This window comes from Ambystoma mexicanum, chromosome 10, assembly GCF_040938575.1.
Source record: "Ambystoma mexicanum isolate Mex_15411 chromosome 10, UKY_AmexF1_1, whole genome shotgun sequence".
In the NCBI taxonomy this organism is placed as follows: Eukaryota; Metazoa; Chordata; class Amphibia; order Caudata; family Ambystomatidae; genus Ambystoma; species Ambystoma mexicanum.
Window position 1 is genome coordinate 471333653 of NC_090932.1, and position 17911 is coordinate 471351563.

A 17911-nucleotide genomic window follows, 5' to 3' on the forward strand; every position below is an offset into this window, starting at 1 on the left:
TGACTACAGTCCGGTAATAATATCACACAACGCTAAACATTAGATACATATATACAACTACAGGTGTAGGGCAAAATACATCTCAAACCCCTGAAAAGAAAGGTAGAGATTAGTATTTGCACTACTAGCCCACATGTAATAAATCCTAACTTCAGATGTCCATCCCTAAGATGTCTGGGTCCTTGTGCCCAAATGTTCAGCAAGCTTTCATACAGTTCTTTAAAGCTGGAAAAAATGAAGGTAGGGTCTTTGGGCCCAGTGAAAGGTTCCAAGGGTCAGGGGACAAGTTAATCTAACTAATAAACATGTTCCCAACTTTCGGAGTGCTTGTGTGAACAAACAATGCAAAGCTAAAGTGTTAAAAGTTTAATAAAAGTTATCAAACTTTTAAAGGGGAGTTAGGGGGCAGGTAAGTAGCGCTATAACCCATCCCCCGTACTCCGATACTTCGTGAGACTTGGCAGGTCAGTCCAAGAAGGTCAAGGGTTGCTTTACCCGTCATCAGACTCAGCCCTTGATCCCCAGGTGTTGCAGGATTGAGCAGATCTCTGATCGGTGCCTGATGCTGGTGCAAGGACTCTCAATGCAAGAATGCAGCAAAACTCGATGCAGGGCTCCTCTCAGGATAGGAATGGACGCAAGTAAACAGTTTCAGGCGACGGCCACCAATGCACGGTGACAGAAAGGGACTCGCTTAACGTGGTCAGACTTTGCCTCCTATCTCGGGTTCTTTGATGCTAGGACCACAAAATTTCACAGAGAGAAGTCTTGTGGCACAAGCCAAGGATCTCCCAAGTTTCCAGGTCTCAACTCGGAATGGCGACGTCCCGGGGTACTTCCAAAGGCTCTTCTTTGCAGGACTCCAATCTGACATCGAGAATGGATGTTCCCTCCACTCCAAGGTCACAGCTCCTCCGAAGGACTGCTGGGGATCTTCCACAGGAGAGGGATGTACAGGGGCAGCAGCAGAAGTTGGTTGCCAAGCCTTCTTCTGACGGGTCCAATGTATCCTCGCAAGCCTTCCAGGATCTCCCCAGAGTGGGTCCAGGGGTCCTCTTCTTATCCTAAAAGCCAGGTAAGAGCAGCAGATCCCACTAGACAATGACAGATCTGCCCCACACACACACCCCAGCAGTGGTCCAATTAGGACCACTGGCAGAAAAACTCATGCAAACTATTCACACACACTGGCACCAGTTTGTCGATTAGGACCACACAGTTCCAGCCCACATCCTGGCAGCAAACACACATAGTCCTCCAGTAGCACACCAAAAGCCTCTGCTTTCCTGGGCCCTGCAAGTCCATATAAGGATTTTCCTGGACTCACAATCCAGGAAGAAGGAAAAGAAAGGCAAGATGGCCAAAGGACAAGTGAAAACCCTTGTGGCATGGCCATGTTTGACCACTAGCCACAGCAAGACGGAGATCCTCCTCATCGGCACACCTTCACCATCCTTTCCCCTCACTCTCTGGCCGGCCTCCCTTGGCCCTCCTCCTACCCCACCTGCGAGGCTAAGAACCTCGGGGTCATCTTTGACTCCACCCTTTCCTTCTCCGCCCACATCTCTGAGGTCGTTAAAAAGTCAAATTTCCGACTGCACCTCCTCAGAGGTACTCTGCCTTTCCTCTCCTTCCCCCAGAAGCTCATGGTATCCCAAGCTCTGGTTCTGTCACGCTTAGACTATTGTAACAGCCTCTTTCTAAATCTACCTGCCTCTACTCTCCGCAACTAATCCAGAACAGGACTGTGAGACTTGTCCTTGGCCTCAAGCCCTGGGATCGTATCTCTCCAGCCCTGAAATCTCTCCATTGGCTCCCGGTGGATGCAAGGATTAAATTCAAAACCTTCTCCATTGTCCACAAGGCTTTCTGGGGCCTGGGTTCAAAATACCTTCAGCTATCCCTCTGCAAATACCTCCCCTCTCGAGCTCTTCCCTCCTCTACCTCCAACTCCCTCAGGGTCAGTAGTTTTTCAAAGCGACGAGATGGGGTAGATCTCTGTCTTCAGCTGGGGCCTCCCTCTGGAACAGCCTCCCTGCCACTCTAAAACTTGAGGAGAACCATCTCCAGTTCCGGAAGCACCTCAAGACCTTCCTCTTTTCTTCTGCCTTCGCTCCCCTTCTCCCCTGCTGATCTGTTCTCTCTTGGCACCGTGCAGCTGGCCACCCCGTGTCCTCCAGGCCCAGGTACCTGCTCACCCTGCCACCCTCCTGCACTGCCTCCGGGCCACCCCTTGCACTGGGGTCTGTATCTGTACCCATACAGCCCCCACTTTTTCTTCCTGCACTTAGCAGACCTACCCTGTCTGCTGCCTTAAACCTAGCACTTTCAAATTGCTGGCTGCACTTAAACTGTTTGTTGCCTTTATTATATATTTATTGGTATTTATCTGTTTCTCCTCTGCTTTGCACTTTCCACTTCTCCCCCTTCCATGCACTTTTCCCCTCCCCCTCTCCCATGCACTTGCGTGTTCTCAATGTCACTGGGCCTAGTAAGATCGCTGTTTTGTTTTCCCCTGTTCCCCTCCCTTGCCTTGTCGCGCTCTGAAACACTTGTGTACGAGCGGGATAGAAATAAAATATCATATCATATCATATCAGTTAGTAGCCAAACGTGGTAAACATGGTAAGGCTAAAATGAAATGCCCCAAAAAAATGGAAAAAGTCACTGCTAACCACCCTTTAGACCATGTATCTAAAACTACTTTGAATAAAGAATCACTTTTTGAAAACACTGCTTCCAGCGTGAGAATCTTTATATTCACGAGATTCACCATAAAATTTAATTCAGAAGGTAACCAGGATTTTCCAGTATTCCCAAACAAGAGGTATGGGTTCACCTCTTCCCACCTGTGACCTTGCACAGAAATTTCGAGACCACCAAACTAAATACAGAGCCCAGCACAGGAGCCTTCACATCTAGAGCCCATCCCTTCCCCTCTTTTTCCCTACACATATAAAATAGTGACTTTTGGGAAGGAAAATAGTTGGTTAGTGTTATACTAGCAGGTTCTAGAGGCAGTTTCTTTGCACAGCAAGTTTTTTTAAAGTCCAAAACGAAACCCTATCTAAAGGCAGTTTGGAGAGGGCTCAAAGTCTTGACAAACAGCAGAATATGAGTCCGGGGGCCAGCCGTTCCCGGGTGCCTGGGGGCTGTGGTGTTTGGTGCTGGAAAGGGGGTCGATCGTTCTTAACACCCTGAGTACTTGAGTTGGGGGGGGGAGCACTGACGAGTCTATCTTCTCGGACTGAGTACTTGAGGGCGGGGCGTTCCTCAGTGTGCTCGGTGTTGCAGAGTCAGGGTTCTCAATCGCGGGTGTTGAGATGGTTTCACTGAAATGCTGGGGGTCTGAGCCGCCCCGTTCGCTACATCCCATTGATGCGTCCTCTGTTGCGCTGAGTGGAGGTGTAGCCTGGGTTGGCCGGTTCTCGCTGTTTGGGCCAAGCGGCTGGGTTTCTATCTGTGGGGGCTGCCGGAGGCCCGTGCTTCCCTCTGTTTTCCTCATTTTAGAGGAAGGAGCTGGGTCAGTGATTGCTTCGACAATGTCTGCGTCTGAGATTTCTGCGTCGATGGCAAGTTTTCTTTTACCCAGGCGGTTAAAGAAGTCTTTCACCGTCATGCCCAGCTGATTTTTGCCGTGTGCTGTCTTCACGGGTCCACTCTGCCTAGCTTTGGTGTTCGTTTTTTTTTTTTTGTAGTTGTTGTTGCGCGGAGTTCAGTGTGGATTTGTGGGTTAATAGACTTGTGGTGGTTTCATTGTTTTTTGATGTTGTGTTTTTTTGCTTATTTTTTTTTTGTTGATGTTCGGGTGAGATTGGGTTTCTGCTTGAAAGTCGAGTGGCCTCGCATGTGGGGTGGCGTGGGGGAGGGAATGCTGTTCACCTCCTCAATCTCTACCCAATCCCCTTCCGTTGTCAGGACTCTCTCGCCATTAGTGCCCAGTGGGCCGGTTGAATTGAAGGCTGAAGCCGCAGTGCCTGGATTTGCCGTAGGTGGAGCTCTTTCAGGAGAGGCGTGGATCAGCACTGTGATTACGAGAGCTGTTTCTACTCTTGCTTCGATCGATCCGTGAGCTGGGCACTCCTCCCCCGCCGATGCCACGAACTCCACCGGTTCCGCGAACAAAGGCGACGGCCCCGAGGCCCTCAAGGTACAGGTAGGATTCTCCGTGAACGCCCCCGGGGGGGCCGCGAGCGGAGCCCCCGGGGCGCATCCAACGCAGGGGACACACAGCCCTGCGCTCGGAAGGCCGCACTCCAGGTCATCCGCTGTCAGCGTCCCCCTTCGACTCGGTGCTGGCAGCGGACCACGGGAGCCGTTCGCGCCTGGAGATGCAGGTTCGAGCCGAAGTTTCGAGGTTGCGTCCCCAGGCTTGGTTGGCGTCTTCATGAGATGCAACTGAGCGAGCGGAGCTGTCGTGATCCTCCCCGACTCTGAAAGGCGCTTGCTGCAAGTCGGTGTTGTGTTTACTGGTGTTTGGCTGCGTTCTGACCCCAGGGGATCGGAAGTGGTTCGAAGTCTTTGGCAGCTAGGCGGGGAGGAAAGCTCAATCGGAGGCGGCTCGGGGAGAAGAGAGGTAATCTCCCATTCATGTCGCTGATCCGAAGTTGGACTCGGATCTGTGAGGTTTGCCGCCCGCTGCTCGGGCGGTCCGGGTGAGGATTGGAGTGAGTGGGACCTTGTCGGGTGTGGCGGGGGTTTGGGCGCCTTTTTCGAGATAATGCTGGATTTTGAGCTTCTTAGAAGTCTTTTCCCCCCTTCCCCCTCCCCCGACCAAAGGTTCGTCAGATTGAGCAATGGGGAGGTTTCCATCCTACCTCCCTTCCCTTCGCTGCTCGCTGGGACTTGCAGGGACTGCAAGGACTGCGACTCCCTCAGCGACTGTGTGGTGTGGTTTCTAATTGTGGATCCTTGACAAAGCGAATAGGTGTGGTGAGCCTTGTTTAAAGTAACCACAGTGACAAAATGAAAATTATGCATACACACTTGGGCCTGAACCTGTATGCAAACGTTTACAAGAAAAAATACATTGACCAATGGAATAGGCATCACTTTTATATAGTGATGCAGAAATGTATTGTGAAGTAGCGTTTATACCAAATATATTCACAGCAAGATCTCTCCAATATGTTGGAGATCACAGTTGATTATCACAGACCGTAGAACCACAGAAACACACAACCATCACAGACACCAAAACCAATGCAGCTGCTGCAACACCATTTTATAAATAGGGCCGTTGCAGCAGTGATGATTCTGCTGCCTGTGTTGGTTGTGCGGGCGATAGTGTGTTGTTTTCTTAACTGTGTGTCATGATTTTAAAATACAATTGCAGCTTTTATAAAAGAATGTCGGTTTTGTTAAGTTGTCACAGATCACAAGGGCGGCTGACATTTTTAAGTTTTCCAAGATTCAGGATGTTATATTTTGACTCAGGTGTAAATACTAACATTATAAAACACTGATTGTATATGGTTGTAGATTGCATTTTATAAATGCATCTGTGCAGTCTTATTGTCCGTGGCGCACCTATGGGCACAGTTTTGAAATGCATTATATTAATGTATACACCTGGGTGTTTGGGAAACATGTAAAGGCTGAATTAGAGTGTTTGTATTTTTAAACATGTAAGCGTTGCATTGTTGGTTTATTCATTGTGTGCCAGGAATTGAGAATATAATTGCAACCTTTATAAAAGGGCGCAGGTCAAACATTGACAAAGTGTCATGCAGAGATTCATTTATATATATTATATATGGATTGACAATTTTAATTTTCAGAACCCTGTGTTTGGTTGTTATATGGTTTTAATATGTTGATGCTCACTCTATGTATACAGAAATGGCTCATAACAATTGGATGTTGCAACAGTGAGCTTCTGGAAAAACAGAGTGCAGTGGTGGACAACTCGAGTACATTGGAATTCGGGCAGCCTGTTGTTTCTGGATCAATATAGTTCACAGGTGGTTTCCTTTTCTCGATGGTAATATGAGCCAGGAGATCAAGAGTTCTAGAGATATAATTTTCTTGATTGAGAGTTAATCCTCCGCTGAACCCTTGAGGGCGATGGGGGTGTTAAGACAGAATTTCCATTTTGGGAATACTAAGGTCATTTGTTAGTGTCCATTTTATCTTTTGCTTTTTCCCCATTTGTATTTTAGGATCACTGACCTTTTTGGCAGCCAGTAGGATGGCTACTGATGTCCCCCTGCCATAGCAACGCATGTTGGCTCATTTTGAGTATATGTCCCTTGGTCACCCCTAATTCTCCCAATCCCAGGGGTGCTTTTTAAGCATTCCATGTGTGTTATATCACACTACATCGGTTATAGGAAGTAGGCTGCTGGCAGCTGTTAATTAGTTTTGGCTTCACTAGCGGTGCAAGCAATTGTAATGCATTGTTAAACCAATGTAATTTTGGGTAGCAATGGGGTAAAAACCTTTTGTTTTTAAGTCTTGCTCCCTGACATTTTGCTTTAGGGGCTTTCTCCATTCAGTGGAACCACAATGTGGCATAGAAGGGCCATTCTGCACAAGCAGGTTCATTGTGAGCCAAGTATGGTAGCCCCTATATTGGTTCTGATTGGTTTTAACCAGTCTCTGGCACTGGGCTGGCCACATCACATTTCGTGGGGGTGGTTCTGGGTTGTGAGGCAGATCCAGGGGCCAAGCAGATGGTTTGCCCTCCTGACCCTTTGTCCCCTGCCCCCTATTGTGATTAGTGGGCTAGCTTAGGCCAGCCTCTGCAAGTAGTAGAATTTAAGGAGAACCCCTACACATAAGCACTCTCTTCCAAGTGAACGTTTTGAAAAAGCAGGTTTACCTACCTGCTGCAGAATTTCCTGCATTTAAGGACCAGATTTTACTACACAGGCTGAATGCCGAACCCTGGGCTGATCTCTGGATTGGGTTTTCTGCTTCTGGATGTCCATTCTGGGTGTCCTGTCTCCTCCTGCCAACTGCTCCTGTGTGCTGGGTAGGCCGTTCACATGTGGACTGTCTCCTGGCCATTCTGCTGCCTTCTTCCCATTTTACTGCATTGATATGAAATGATAGGATAGGTTATTTATAACACTCTTAATATCCAGAGGTTTCTAAGCGCGGGCCCGGGGATCGAAGCTGTGTTGCTCAGTGTTGTCTTGCTTCCAAGGCGAGCACGTTGCCCCTTAGGTATCCTCCCCAGACAATTGATCATCTCGTCTTGGGTGATGCTCCATCGAGTGTGTTGAGACTCCAACACTCAACCTCATCGGCTCTTCATGATCATCTTGGGTTGACTCACCATTGTCTTCCTTGTGGGATCATATTCTGTTGCTGGGCACCCTTTCTTTTATCCTTTGATCCGCTGGATCCTAATTTCCCAGGTTACGTCATTTACCTCACCATTACTTGTGCTTCTAGTGTGAGGTAGTGTTAGGACAGTTTTTCTAAAGTTCAACTAAGGGCTTCATAAAACCATACATCTGAGGCAGTGTTAGGTATGATTTTCAGATTAGTGATACATCTTCCTGACCTGTATCAACCCCAGAACGTTTTGTTTGGACTTGGTAACTATTTGACCTTGTGCCTAGGTGAGTGGGAATCTTGTTGCCCCCTCACCTAGTCCTTTACTCTTTTTATGGATCATGTGTTTATGTCTCGCCATAGTGTATGCTTGAAGTGATAGCTTCCTACAACTTTTGGGCTTAGGGTGGGTTGCCCCTTTTGGCTCCCCTGTTAATTTCTCTTTCATATACTTGGTGAACTACTGTTCCCAAGTAGTAAAGAGAGATTTTCATCCCCTTTTCATTTTTTATTACATGAGCAGGCACACCCCACCTTATGTGGAGTGCTGGGGGGAAACAATGTATCCCATTTCTTACTTACCTGGTAACATTTTGTTACAATTGGAAGTTTCCTTGAATGGCTGGTGGCAGTGTAACTACTTTAATGACTTTTAAGTCTTTATAACACGCAGGCCGTTAGTTCAGCCTCGGTAATACATAGGAGGGACACGATTTTTCTAAAATGGTGGGCTCCTTTTTTCACCATTTATTGTGTGCTTTCTATTTCTGAAGTGTTCCCCTGTCTTTTTAAGTGGGAACAACCTCAGTGGAGGTTTGTCTTTGTCAGGAATTCCCCGCCCGGGCTCAAAGTGTCTGAGAATGCAGGAAGTGAGGGAGGAGTCCAAAGTTCTGCAACCCTTTGACTTTCGCCTTGCCAGAAAGGTACCAACTCCCAGTCGGGGGATGGCTCGCCTGATTGGTCAACCAGATTGGCCCTCGCTGTAAAATGTAGAGGTTGTGCTGGAGTTCCTGATAAAAACTCTGAACCTGGATGCTGCTGACAAGTCGACCACTAGAGCTGAAACCGAAGAGTAAGATGAAGAAAAGACTGGTGTAGCTATTTCCATCGACCGGAGAGCCTGCTGTGTAACCAGAGTCTGCTGTTATCCTTCCTTCCAATCAACCTGGGGGTCCCGAAATGACAACCCTGCCCAAGAGCCTGATGGGAGCCACTAGACTCCAGAAGACATGCATTTTGAGCCATCCCATGCTGTGCTGCAACCTTGCAGGGCTGCAATACACCAATACCCAGACACATTGTGCAGTGCATGGTATTCCGAAGTCTGAATCCTTCTGAAACATTGGTGACCTCCTCCTGGCTCTTCAGAGACATGATTTGAGTCCTTGAAGTCCCCTCTCCAGAGTGATCGACCAGATTAGCAACGAGAATCTGACCATAGATATTCAGTCCCTCCAGGCTGCTGAAAAAGGCACCAAAACCACAGAGCCTCAACCAGATAAGTAGAAACCATTTCCTGGAGCTGTCCCGATTGATCCCTGCTGCAAATTCCCTTCCACTGTCCTGTCTTCAGTCATCACAACAAGGAATTCATCAACTGGGTTTTTGGCTGCAGATCCTGAAGACGTCCTGCTGTAAACTCTGCTTCTTTGCTGAGGTACTGTGTTGGCTGGGTTATTACTTACCTTAAGCCTTGTGTGATTCCTGTGAAGCTTTGCGGGTGATTCATGTGATTGGGAGTCATCTCATACTGTTTGCCCAGGCCCATTGCTGGAATCCTTCTAGGGTGTCTTAACCAAACTCTGTGGACCTTAAACTCTAAAGTGAACTAAGCGACTTCCTCAGGAACTGAATGTTCCTGCTACTGAAACCTATCTCACCCTGCCTACAGCTGGCACCTAGACTACTAGGATCCCTGTTCTGCCTCTGAGAGAACTCATGCAATAGACTAGGGAAGCACTGGATAAGAAAAGGATTCTGCCTTGAAAAGTATAACAAGTGTTTAAAAGTTACTTACTAGTGAAAGAGCTGGTTGGTAACTGTCGCTCTGGAACATGAACATTTACAAACGTTCTTATTATCCTTTCAATGTGTTTGCCATTCTTAAAAGTATATGTATGGTTATTTTTCTCACCAGTGAATAAGTTCCAATCTTCCCAAAAGTAAATGCGGTTGGCTTCACCTAACTATTACCGACTACCATCTGATGCCAGGATTCCAACCCGCGTGTTCGCGAGCTACAATTCATCAAGGAGCACCTAAGATGGCCACCGCTGCGGTCCCCATGCCAACCACAACAACACACCAAGCAACAAGCCCGGATTGGGCCCGACGCCTCGCTCGGCCCTCCCCTCCTGCTTTATATGGAGGGGAAGCGAGCCGCAAGGCTATGCCGCGTAGGGAAGGCCTGGAGGAAAGGCCAATGTCCCTCTCTGCAGTTTTCTGCTGCTCAGAGCTGCCACCTGCCGGGCCTCGCTGGGCACCTGAAGGTAAGGGACATGCACCCCCTTAAGCGCCAACCGCCCGTTCATGTGGGGCACTGGCTCACAGAAACGAGCGGCTCCGATCGCGCTTCACGACCGAGCGCAGTCTGAAAACCCCTCCCTCTATCACCATCCGCAACGCCCACCTGAGGGTGAGGTCGAGGGAATGCAATACCATCCCCAACCCTGCGGTCACCTTACTTAGCCACCGCTCTCTAATGAGGGCCCCATGCCACAACGGAGCCTCGCTGCCCAACGCGGCTGCCCAGCATAATCTCCACGTCAGGGACGGACCCCGAGAGTCCACGAGCACCTTGCCATCACTAAATACATACCAAGACGGCCACCCACCAAATCACCCTCCCTCCCTTCTGACTCTAATGCCATTGCTGATTGCATTGCCTCTGTGACTACTACCCCCATGACTGCTATGATTAATGCTTCTGGTGAAATGAATAATGCCAGCACTGACTCTAGTGCCACTGCGGATTGCCATGCCTCTGTGACCACTACCCCCATGATTGCTATGAATAATGCCAGCACTGACTCTAGTGCCACTGCTGATTGCCATGCCTCTGTGACCACTACCCCCATGATTGCTATGAATAATGCCAGCACTGACTCTAGTGCCACTGCTGATTGCCATGCCTTTGTGACCACTACCCCCATGATTGCTATGAATAATGCCAGCACTGACTCTAGTGCCTCTGCTGATTGCCATGCCTCTGTGACCACTACCCCCATGATTGCTATGAATAATGCCAGCACTGACTCTAGTGCCACTGCTGATTGCCATGCCTTTGTGACCACTACCCCCATGATTGCTATGATTATCCCGGGAGGATAGCTCAGTGGCAGCGTTCGCGTCTTGGAAGCAGGATGACACGAAGCAACAACTGGTTCGATCCCCGGGTCCGCGCTTAGAAACCTCTGGGTATTTAAGCGCATTATAAATACGTAACTAAGACAAAAAAAAATAGGCAACTAAGAAAAACAACCAATTCCTGTAACAGCGCCTTGATGCCTGCGGGCTGTGTGAGCGCTTTATAAATGTAAAATAAAAAAAAAAAAAAAGATTAATGCTTCTGGTGAAACTAGTGCCACTGCCGATTACCCTACATTCATGACCGCCGCCCCTGTGACAGCACTGAATGAACTTGCTACCACTAAGCTCGACAACCCACCAGCTTTGGTCAGCAGCAATACACCTGCCCTGAAGTGTGCCCTGGTGAATGCCCGGTCGATCCCTGCCCACACTCTTGATGTACACGACCTGATCACTAGTGACCACCTAGATCCCCTCTTTATCTGTGAAACCTGGCTTCAGGAAAGGAATCATCCGGCCCGCCCTCTCCCTGGCCATCCCCAATGGCTACACTATCTTTAGGCAGGATAGGGTCGGCCAAAGTGGGGGAGGTGTTGCCATTATTGATAGAGACACTCTTAACATTAGAAGAATGCAAAGTGACTTAGAACCCAACGCTGAATATCTCCTAATTAAACTCCAGACCTCGCCCACCTCCACCATAGCCTTCCATCTTGTGTACCATCCTCCTGGCCCCTCTTCTGAGTTACAAGAGGCTCTCATACATGCGCTGTCCAACAACATCAAAAAAACTTCTAAGATAGTGCTACTAGGCGACCTTAATCTTGTCCTAAATGATAGTAACGATGCTCAAGCATCTACTCTACAAAAAGAACTGACCACTTTAGGGTTCATCCAAACCATTACCGAGCCTACCCACACAAAAGGTTGCACGCTTGACTGGGTAGCTCATCATAACTGTCACATCCCTATCCTGAGATCTCCCCTATCCCTTGGTCCGATCATTTCTGAATCAAACTCAACATTGCCACAACTACTGGGCTCACTAAACCCAACACAACACTGCCAGCAGCCTTCTCTAGAAGATTGCGCAAACTCATACATCTTACAAACAAGGGAGACTAAAACAGATATTATAGGTTTAGGACCTGAAAAGGTTGGTGGGGGTGCCAGCTCCCGGACGGTGTAGAGAGATAGGACAGGGTCAAATAGAAAGAGTATTTGCAGGCCAGGCCCAGCTTCCTGGAGAAGCAGGTGTTCGGCCCGGTGACATTGTCCTTAAGCACTCCAGTGAGCTGGGTGGATCCTCTGTTGAAGGCAAGGCTTTTTGCTTTGTATAGATGGACCTGCACGTAGATCTCATCTTAACCTTAGAGGGGATAAGGCAGATACAAAACCTTACAGTGAGAAGCAAACAGAGGATGCAAATGGCAGGCAGTCAACATTTTTGCAGAGGGTCACGCCTCCCTTTTCGTGTAGGAAGACGTCACAAGGCCAAATAGAAAATGCATACACCATCAAAGAGTCAGCTACTCACACCAATTCCAGGGATTTTCATCCACTGGCCAGGTACTCAAAGTATTGTCAAAGTATTGTGAAGCAAGGACAGAATGCGAAATAAATTCCTTCACAGCTGTAGTCCACCTCCAGCCTTTATGCTGTTTGAGAGCACCCTGTTCTTGGCCTGGTTGGGATTGCGCTTACTCGATAGACATCATTCCATGATAAGTTTAACATTTGGCATAACTATAAATGCGGAAGGATAGACAGAGAGGTAGATGTTTGGGATGCAGTACTTAATCCAGTCACTCACCTCATCCCTTCGGCATGTACTTAACATTCAATAATTGGTGGCTGTGCAGTCAACCAGCCCAAACTAAAAAGTTGTGATGTAGCCTTTCAGCCGGGCAGTCTGTCCCTAGGCGCTTGAGACAATGAATGACATCATTGCATTTTATTAGTTATTCCTTTGTCAAAAATAAACAAATAATATGCAAAAGTACATACTGTTGCTTTGGCTCAGCACATAATGGGTCAGTTGACAGATTTTACACTTTGGTTGTTTCCTTCGAAATGTCAATGTTATATCTGCACTAGCTGTAGAAGTATGGCTGGCTCCAAATAGCACCCTCACCTGTGACTCCATCAGCTCTCTCAGTCTTTGGATCTCTTGCTGATGCTTGGCCTGGTGTCTTACACGCCTGCGATCAACATCATCATCATCATCATCATCATCAATCAAAAGCCCAAGGTTGGTTGTTGCCACCTTCCTTGACTCGAGTTCTGTCAGTTTCTGGATAGAGTACATGAGAGAGTTGGAGATTTACAATTCACAAAGCACAACAGTAACCTGGATTTACAGAGGATTACTCCAATTCCTGTCTATCCACCTTTGCTGCTCCCTTTGCTCTTGGGCAGAATAGCAGGCATGTCCCCATACAGCCACGCTGGTTCAGTCGCCCATTTTTAAGCAAATGCATGCAACAAAAATACCACTAACTTGTTTCTTTTAAAAACATTGATCAAAGTTATTTAATCAAAATGTATTCAGTCTTTTCTTAATAGAGTGACCGAATAAACTGTAAATTGCTTAAGAACACACCCCACTGTTATGTTTACATGCTATTAGAAGATATTAGGTTTTATGTGTTTGGCTAATGGGCCTTATCAGTTCTTTGGTGTGCCAGACTTACCTCTTCCAGGGCTGCATTCTTATTGGCAAGGTCTGCAAACTGCGTGAGGGAGAGCTGCCTCTGCTGCTCCATCTCCTGCTGGAACCTGGTCCTCTCCTCCTCCTTCCACCGCTCAAACTCTCGCTTTAAATCCACCTCTCGGTGGCGGGCGTCCTCCAGCTCCTGTCAGTCAGAGAAGCAAAGTCCATTACAGTATGTAAAGCAGAGGTCTACATCCGGGCCTGGAGGCTGTCCGGGTGGGTGAAGGAAGAGACTCTTAAAACAAGCATTGGCAATCCCCTTAGTTTTAGCATTTACTTCTGTTCTTTGCATTTTGCATTTATAGGTGCCAGGGTGCAAGGAGGAGAGTGCAAAGTTTGAAAGGTGGATGCAATAAGGGGTGCAGGTTTGCAATACAATGAGAAGGGGAATAGAGCAAAGGAGAAAACCATTCACAGAGGGTGCCATTGATGACGAATAAAAGGAAATATCAGCAAGAAAGGGTGAGAGTAAGAGGGTAAGAAATAAAGCAAGTGTGTGAGAGGAAGGTTGAGAGGGGATAAGGAGAGTGGGTAAGATGGGTGGGTGGGGAATGGAGGAGGTAGGATTAACTAGTGTGGGTGGGTAGGGGAATAAAGGGTGTAGGTTGTTTGGTAGGTGTAAAGAGAGGTGGTAGTGTTGAGTAGAGAAAAGGGGGCAGGATTTGTGGTGGTAGAGAGAGGGGGTAGAGTGGGTGGGGATAGAGAGAGGGGGTAGAGTGGATGGGGATAGAGAGTGGGGGTAGGGTGGGTGAGGGTAGAGAGAGTAGCGTGGGGGTAGGGTGGGTGCGGGTAGAGAGAGTGGGGGTTGGGTGGGTGGGGTAGAGAGAGTGGGTATAGGGTGGGTGGGGTAGAGCGAGTGATGGTAGGGTGGGTGAGTGGGTTAGAGAGAGTGGAGGTAGGGTGGGTGGGGTAGAGAGAGCAGAGGTAGGATGGGTGGGTGGGTGGGGTAGAGAGAGCGGAGGTAGGGTGGGTGGGTGGGGTAGAGAGATCGGAGGTAGGGTGGGTGGGTGGGGTAGAGAGATCGGAGGTAGGGTGGGTGGGGTAGAGAGATCGGAGGTAGGGTGGGTGGGTGGGGTAGAGAGATCGGAGGTAGGGTGGGTGGGTTGGGTAGAGAGAGCAGAGGTAGGGTGGGTGGGTAGAGAGAGCGGAGGTAGGGTGGGTGGGTGGGGTAGAGAGAGCAGAGGTAGGGTGGGTGGGTGGGGTAGAGAGAGCAGAGGTAGGGTGGGTGGGTGGGGTAGAGAGAGCAGAGGTAGGGTGGGTGGGTGGGGTAGAGAGAGCAGAGGTAGGGTGGGTGGGTGGGGTAGAGAGAGCAGAGGTAGGGTGGGTGGGTGGGGTAGAGAGAGCAGAGGTAGGGTGGGGTGGGTGGGGTAGAGAGAGCAGAGGTAGGGTGGGTGGGTGGGGTAGAGAGAGCAGAGGTAGGGTGGGTGGGTGGGGTAGAGAGAGCAGAGGTAGGGTGGGTGGGTGGGGTAGAGAGAGCGGAGGTAGGGTGGGTGGGTGGGGTAGAGAGAGCGGAGGTAGGGTGGGTGGGTGGGGTAGAGAGAGCGGAGGTAGGGTGGGTGGGTGGGGTAGAGAGAGCGGAGGTAGGGTGGGTGGGTGGGGTAGAGAGAGCGGAGGTAGGGTGGGTGGGGTAGAGAGAGCGGAGGTAGGGTGGGTGGGTGGGGTAGAGAGAGCGGAGGTAGGGTGGGTGGGTGGGGTAGAGAGAGCGGAGGTAGGGTGGGTGGGTGGGGTAGAGAGAGCGGAGATAGGGTGGGTGGGTGGGGTAGAGAGAGCGGAGGTTGGGTGGGTGGGTGGGGTAGAGAGAGCGGAGGTTGGGTGGGTGGGTGGGGTAGAGAGAGCGGAGGTAGGGTGGGTGGGTGGGGTAGAGAGAGCGGAGGTAGGGTGGGTGGGTGGGTAGAGAGAGCGGAGGTAGGGTGGGTGGGTGGGGTAGAGAGAGCGGAGGTAGGGTGGGTGGGGTAGAGAGCGGAGGTAGGGTGGGTGGGTGGGGTAGAGAGAGCGGAGGTAGGGTGGGTGGGTGGGGTAGAGAGAGCGGAGGTAGGGTGGGTGGGTGGGGTAGAGAGAGCGGAGGTAGGGTGGGTGGGTGGGGTAGAGAGAGCGGAGGTAGGGTGGGTGGGTGGGGTAGAGAGAGCGGAGGTAGGGTGGGTGGGTGGGGTAGAGAGAGCGGAGGTAGGGTGGGTGGGGTGGGGTAGAGAGAGCGGAGGTAGGGTGGGTGGGTGGGTGGGGTAGAGAGAGCGGAGGTAGGGTGGGTGGGTGGGTGGGGTAGAGAGAGCGGAGGTAGGGTGGGTGGGTGGGTGGGGTAGAGAGAGCGGAGGTAGGGTGGGTGGGTGGGTGGGGTAGAGAGAGCGGAGGTTGGGTGGGTGGGTGGGGTAGAGAGAGCGGGGGTAGGGTGGGTGGGTGGGGTAGAGAGAGAGCGGAGGTAGGGTGGGTGGGTGGGTGGGGTAGAGAGAGCGGAGGTAGGGTGGGTGGGTGGGTGGGGTAGAGAGAGCGGAGGTAGGGTGGGTGGGTGGGTGGGGTAGAGAGAGCGGAGGTTGGGTGGGTGGGGTAGAGAGAGCGGGGGTAGGGGGGTGGGGTGTAGAGAGAGAGCGGAGGTAGGGTGGGTGGGTGGGGTAGAGAGAGAGCGGAGGTAGGGTAGGTGGGGTAGAGAGAGCGGAGGTAGGGGGTGGGTGGGGTAGAGAGAGAGCGGAGGTAGGGTGGGTGGGTGGGGTAGAGAGAGAGCGGAGGTAGGGTGGGTGGTGGGTAGAGGGTAGAGCGAGAGGTCGGGTGGGTGGGTAGAGAGAGAGAGGAGCGGGCGGGTGGGTAGTTGGTAGAGAGAGAGCGGAGGTAGGGTGGGTGGGGTAGAGAGCGCAAGAGAGAGCGGAGGTAGGGTGGGTGGGGTAGAGAGCAGAGGTAGAGGAGGTGGGTGGGGGGTAGAGAGAGCAGGAGGTAGGGTGGGTGGGGGTAGAGAGAGCGGAGGTAGGGTGGGTGGGGTAGAGAGAGCGAGGTAGGGGGGTGGGTGGGGTAGAGAGAGCGGAGGTAGGGGTGGGTGGGTGGGGTGGTAGAGAGAGGGAGGTAGGGTGGGTGGGTGGATGGGGCGAGAGAGCGGAGGGTGGGTGGGTGGGTGGGGTAGAGAGAGCGGAGGTAGGGGTGGGTGGGTGGGTAGAGAGAGCGGAGGTAGGGCGGGTGGGTGGGGCACAGAGAGCGGAGTATGGGCGGGTGGGTGGGGCAGAGAGAGCGGAGTTTGGGCGGGTGGGTGGGGCAGAGAGAGCGGAGTTTGGGCGGGTGGGTGGGGCAGAGAGAGCGGAGTTTGGGCGGGTGGGTGGGGCAGAGAGAGCGGAGTTTGGGCGGGTGGGTGGGGGCAGAGAGAGCGGAGGTTGGGCGGGTGGGTGGGGCAGAGAGAGCGGAGGTAGGGCGGGTGGGTGGGGCAGAGAGAGCGGAGGTAGGGCGGGTGGGTGGGGCAGAGAGAGCGGAGGTAGGGCGGGTGGGTGGGGCAGAGAGAGCGGAGGTAGGGCGGGTGGGTGGGGCAGAGAGAGCGGAGGTAGGGCGGGTGGGTGGGGCAGAGAGAGCGGAGGTAGGGCGGGTGGGTGGGGCAGAGAGAGCGGAGGTAGGGCGGGTGGGTGGGACAGAGAGAGCGGAGGTAGGGCGGGTGGGTGGGCAGAGAGCGGAGGTAGGGCGGGTGGGTGGGGCAGAGAGAGCGGAGGTAGGGCGGGTGGGTGGGGCAGAGAGAGCGGAGGTAGGGCGGGTGGGTGGGCAGAGAGAGCGGAGGTAGGGCGGGTGGGTGGGGCAGAGAGAGCGGAGGTAGGGCGGGTGGGTGGGGCAGAGAGAGCGGAGGTAGGGCGGGTGGGTGGGGCAGAGAGAGCGGAGGTAGGGCGGGTGGGTGGGGCAGAGAGAGCGGAGGTAGGGCGGTTGGGTGGGGCAGAGAGAGCGGAGGTAGGGCGGGTGGGGTGGGGCAGAGAGAGCAGAGGTAGGGCGGGTGGGTGGGGCAGAGAGAGCAGAGGTAGGGCGGGTGGGTGGGGCAGAGAGAGCGGAGGTAGGGCGGGTGGGTGGGGTAGAGAGAGCGGAGGTAGGGCGGGGTGGGTGGGGTAGAGAGAGCGGAGGTAGGGCGGGTGGGTGGGGTAGAGAGAGCAGAGGTAGGGCGGGTGGGTGGGGTAGAGAGAGCAGAGGTAGGGAGGGTGGGTGGGGTAGAGAGAGCAGAGGTAGGGCGGGTGGGTGGGGTAGAGAGAGCAGAGGTAGGGCGGGTGGGTGGGGTAGAGAGAGCAGAGGTAGGGAGGGTGGGTGGGGTAGAGAGAGCAGAGGTAGGGCGGGTGGGTGGGGTAGAGAGAGCAGAGGTAGGGCGGGTGGGTGGGGTAGAGAGAGCAGAGGTAGGGAGGGTGGGTGGGGTAGAGAGAGCAGAGGTAGGGAGGGTGGGTGGGGTAGAGAGAGCAGAGGTAGGGAGGGTGGGTGGGGTAGAGAGAGCAGAGGTAGGGAGGGTGGGTGGGGTAGAGAGAGCAGAGGTAGGGAGGGTGGGTGGGGTAGAGAGAGCAGAGGTAGGGAGGGTGGGTGGGGTAGAGAGAGCAGAGGTAGGGAGGGTGGGTGGGGGTAGAGAGAGCAGAGGTAGGGAGGGTGGGTGGGGTAGAGAGAGCAGAGGTAAGG

General features: G+C 52.0%; 1 protein-coding gene across 3 annotated transcripts in view; it reads right to left on the reverse strand.

Annotated features, from left to right (window-relative positions):
- DZIP1L (DAZ interacting zinc finger protein 1 like) overlaps nucleotides 1–17911 on the reverse strand; it is a 366901-nt gene that overhangs the window by 285970 nt on the left and 63020 nt on the right. For all 3 annotated transcript variants that reach the window (XM_069618039.1, XM_069618038.1, XM_069618037.1), the window contains exons 5-6: nucleotides 13287–13448; nucleotides 12728–12886 (exon numbers count right to left, since the gene is read on the reverse strand). In XM_069618039.1, coding sequence (XP_069474140.1) covers nucleotides 12728–12886; nucleotides 13287–13448 — 321 coding nt within the window. The remainder of the gene's footprint in view (nucleotides 1–12727; nucleotides 12887–13286; nucleotides 13449–17911) is intronic.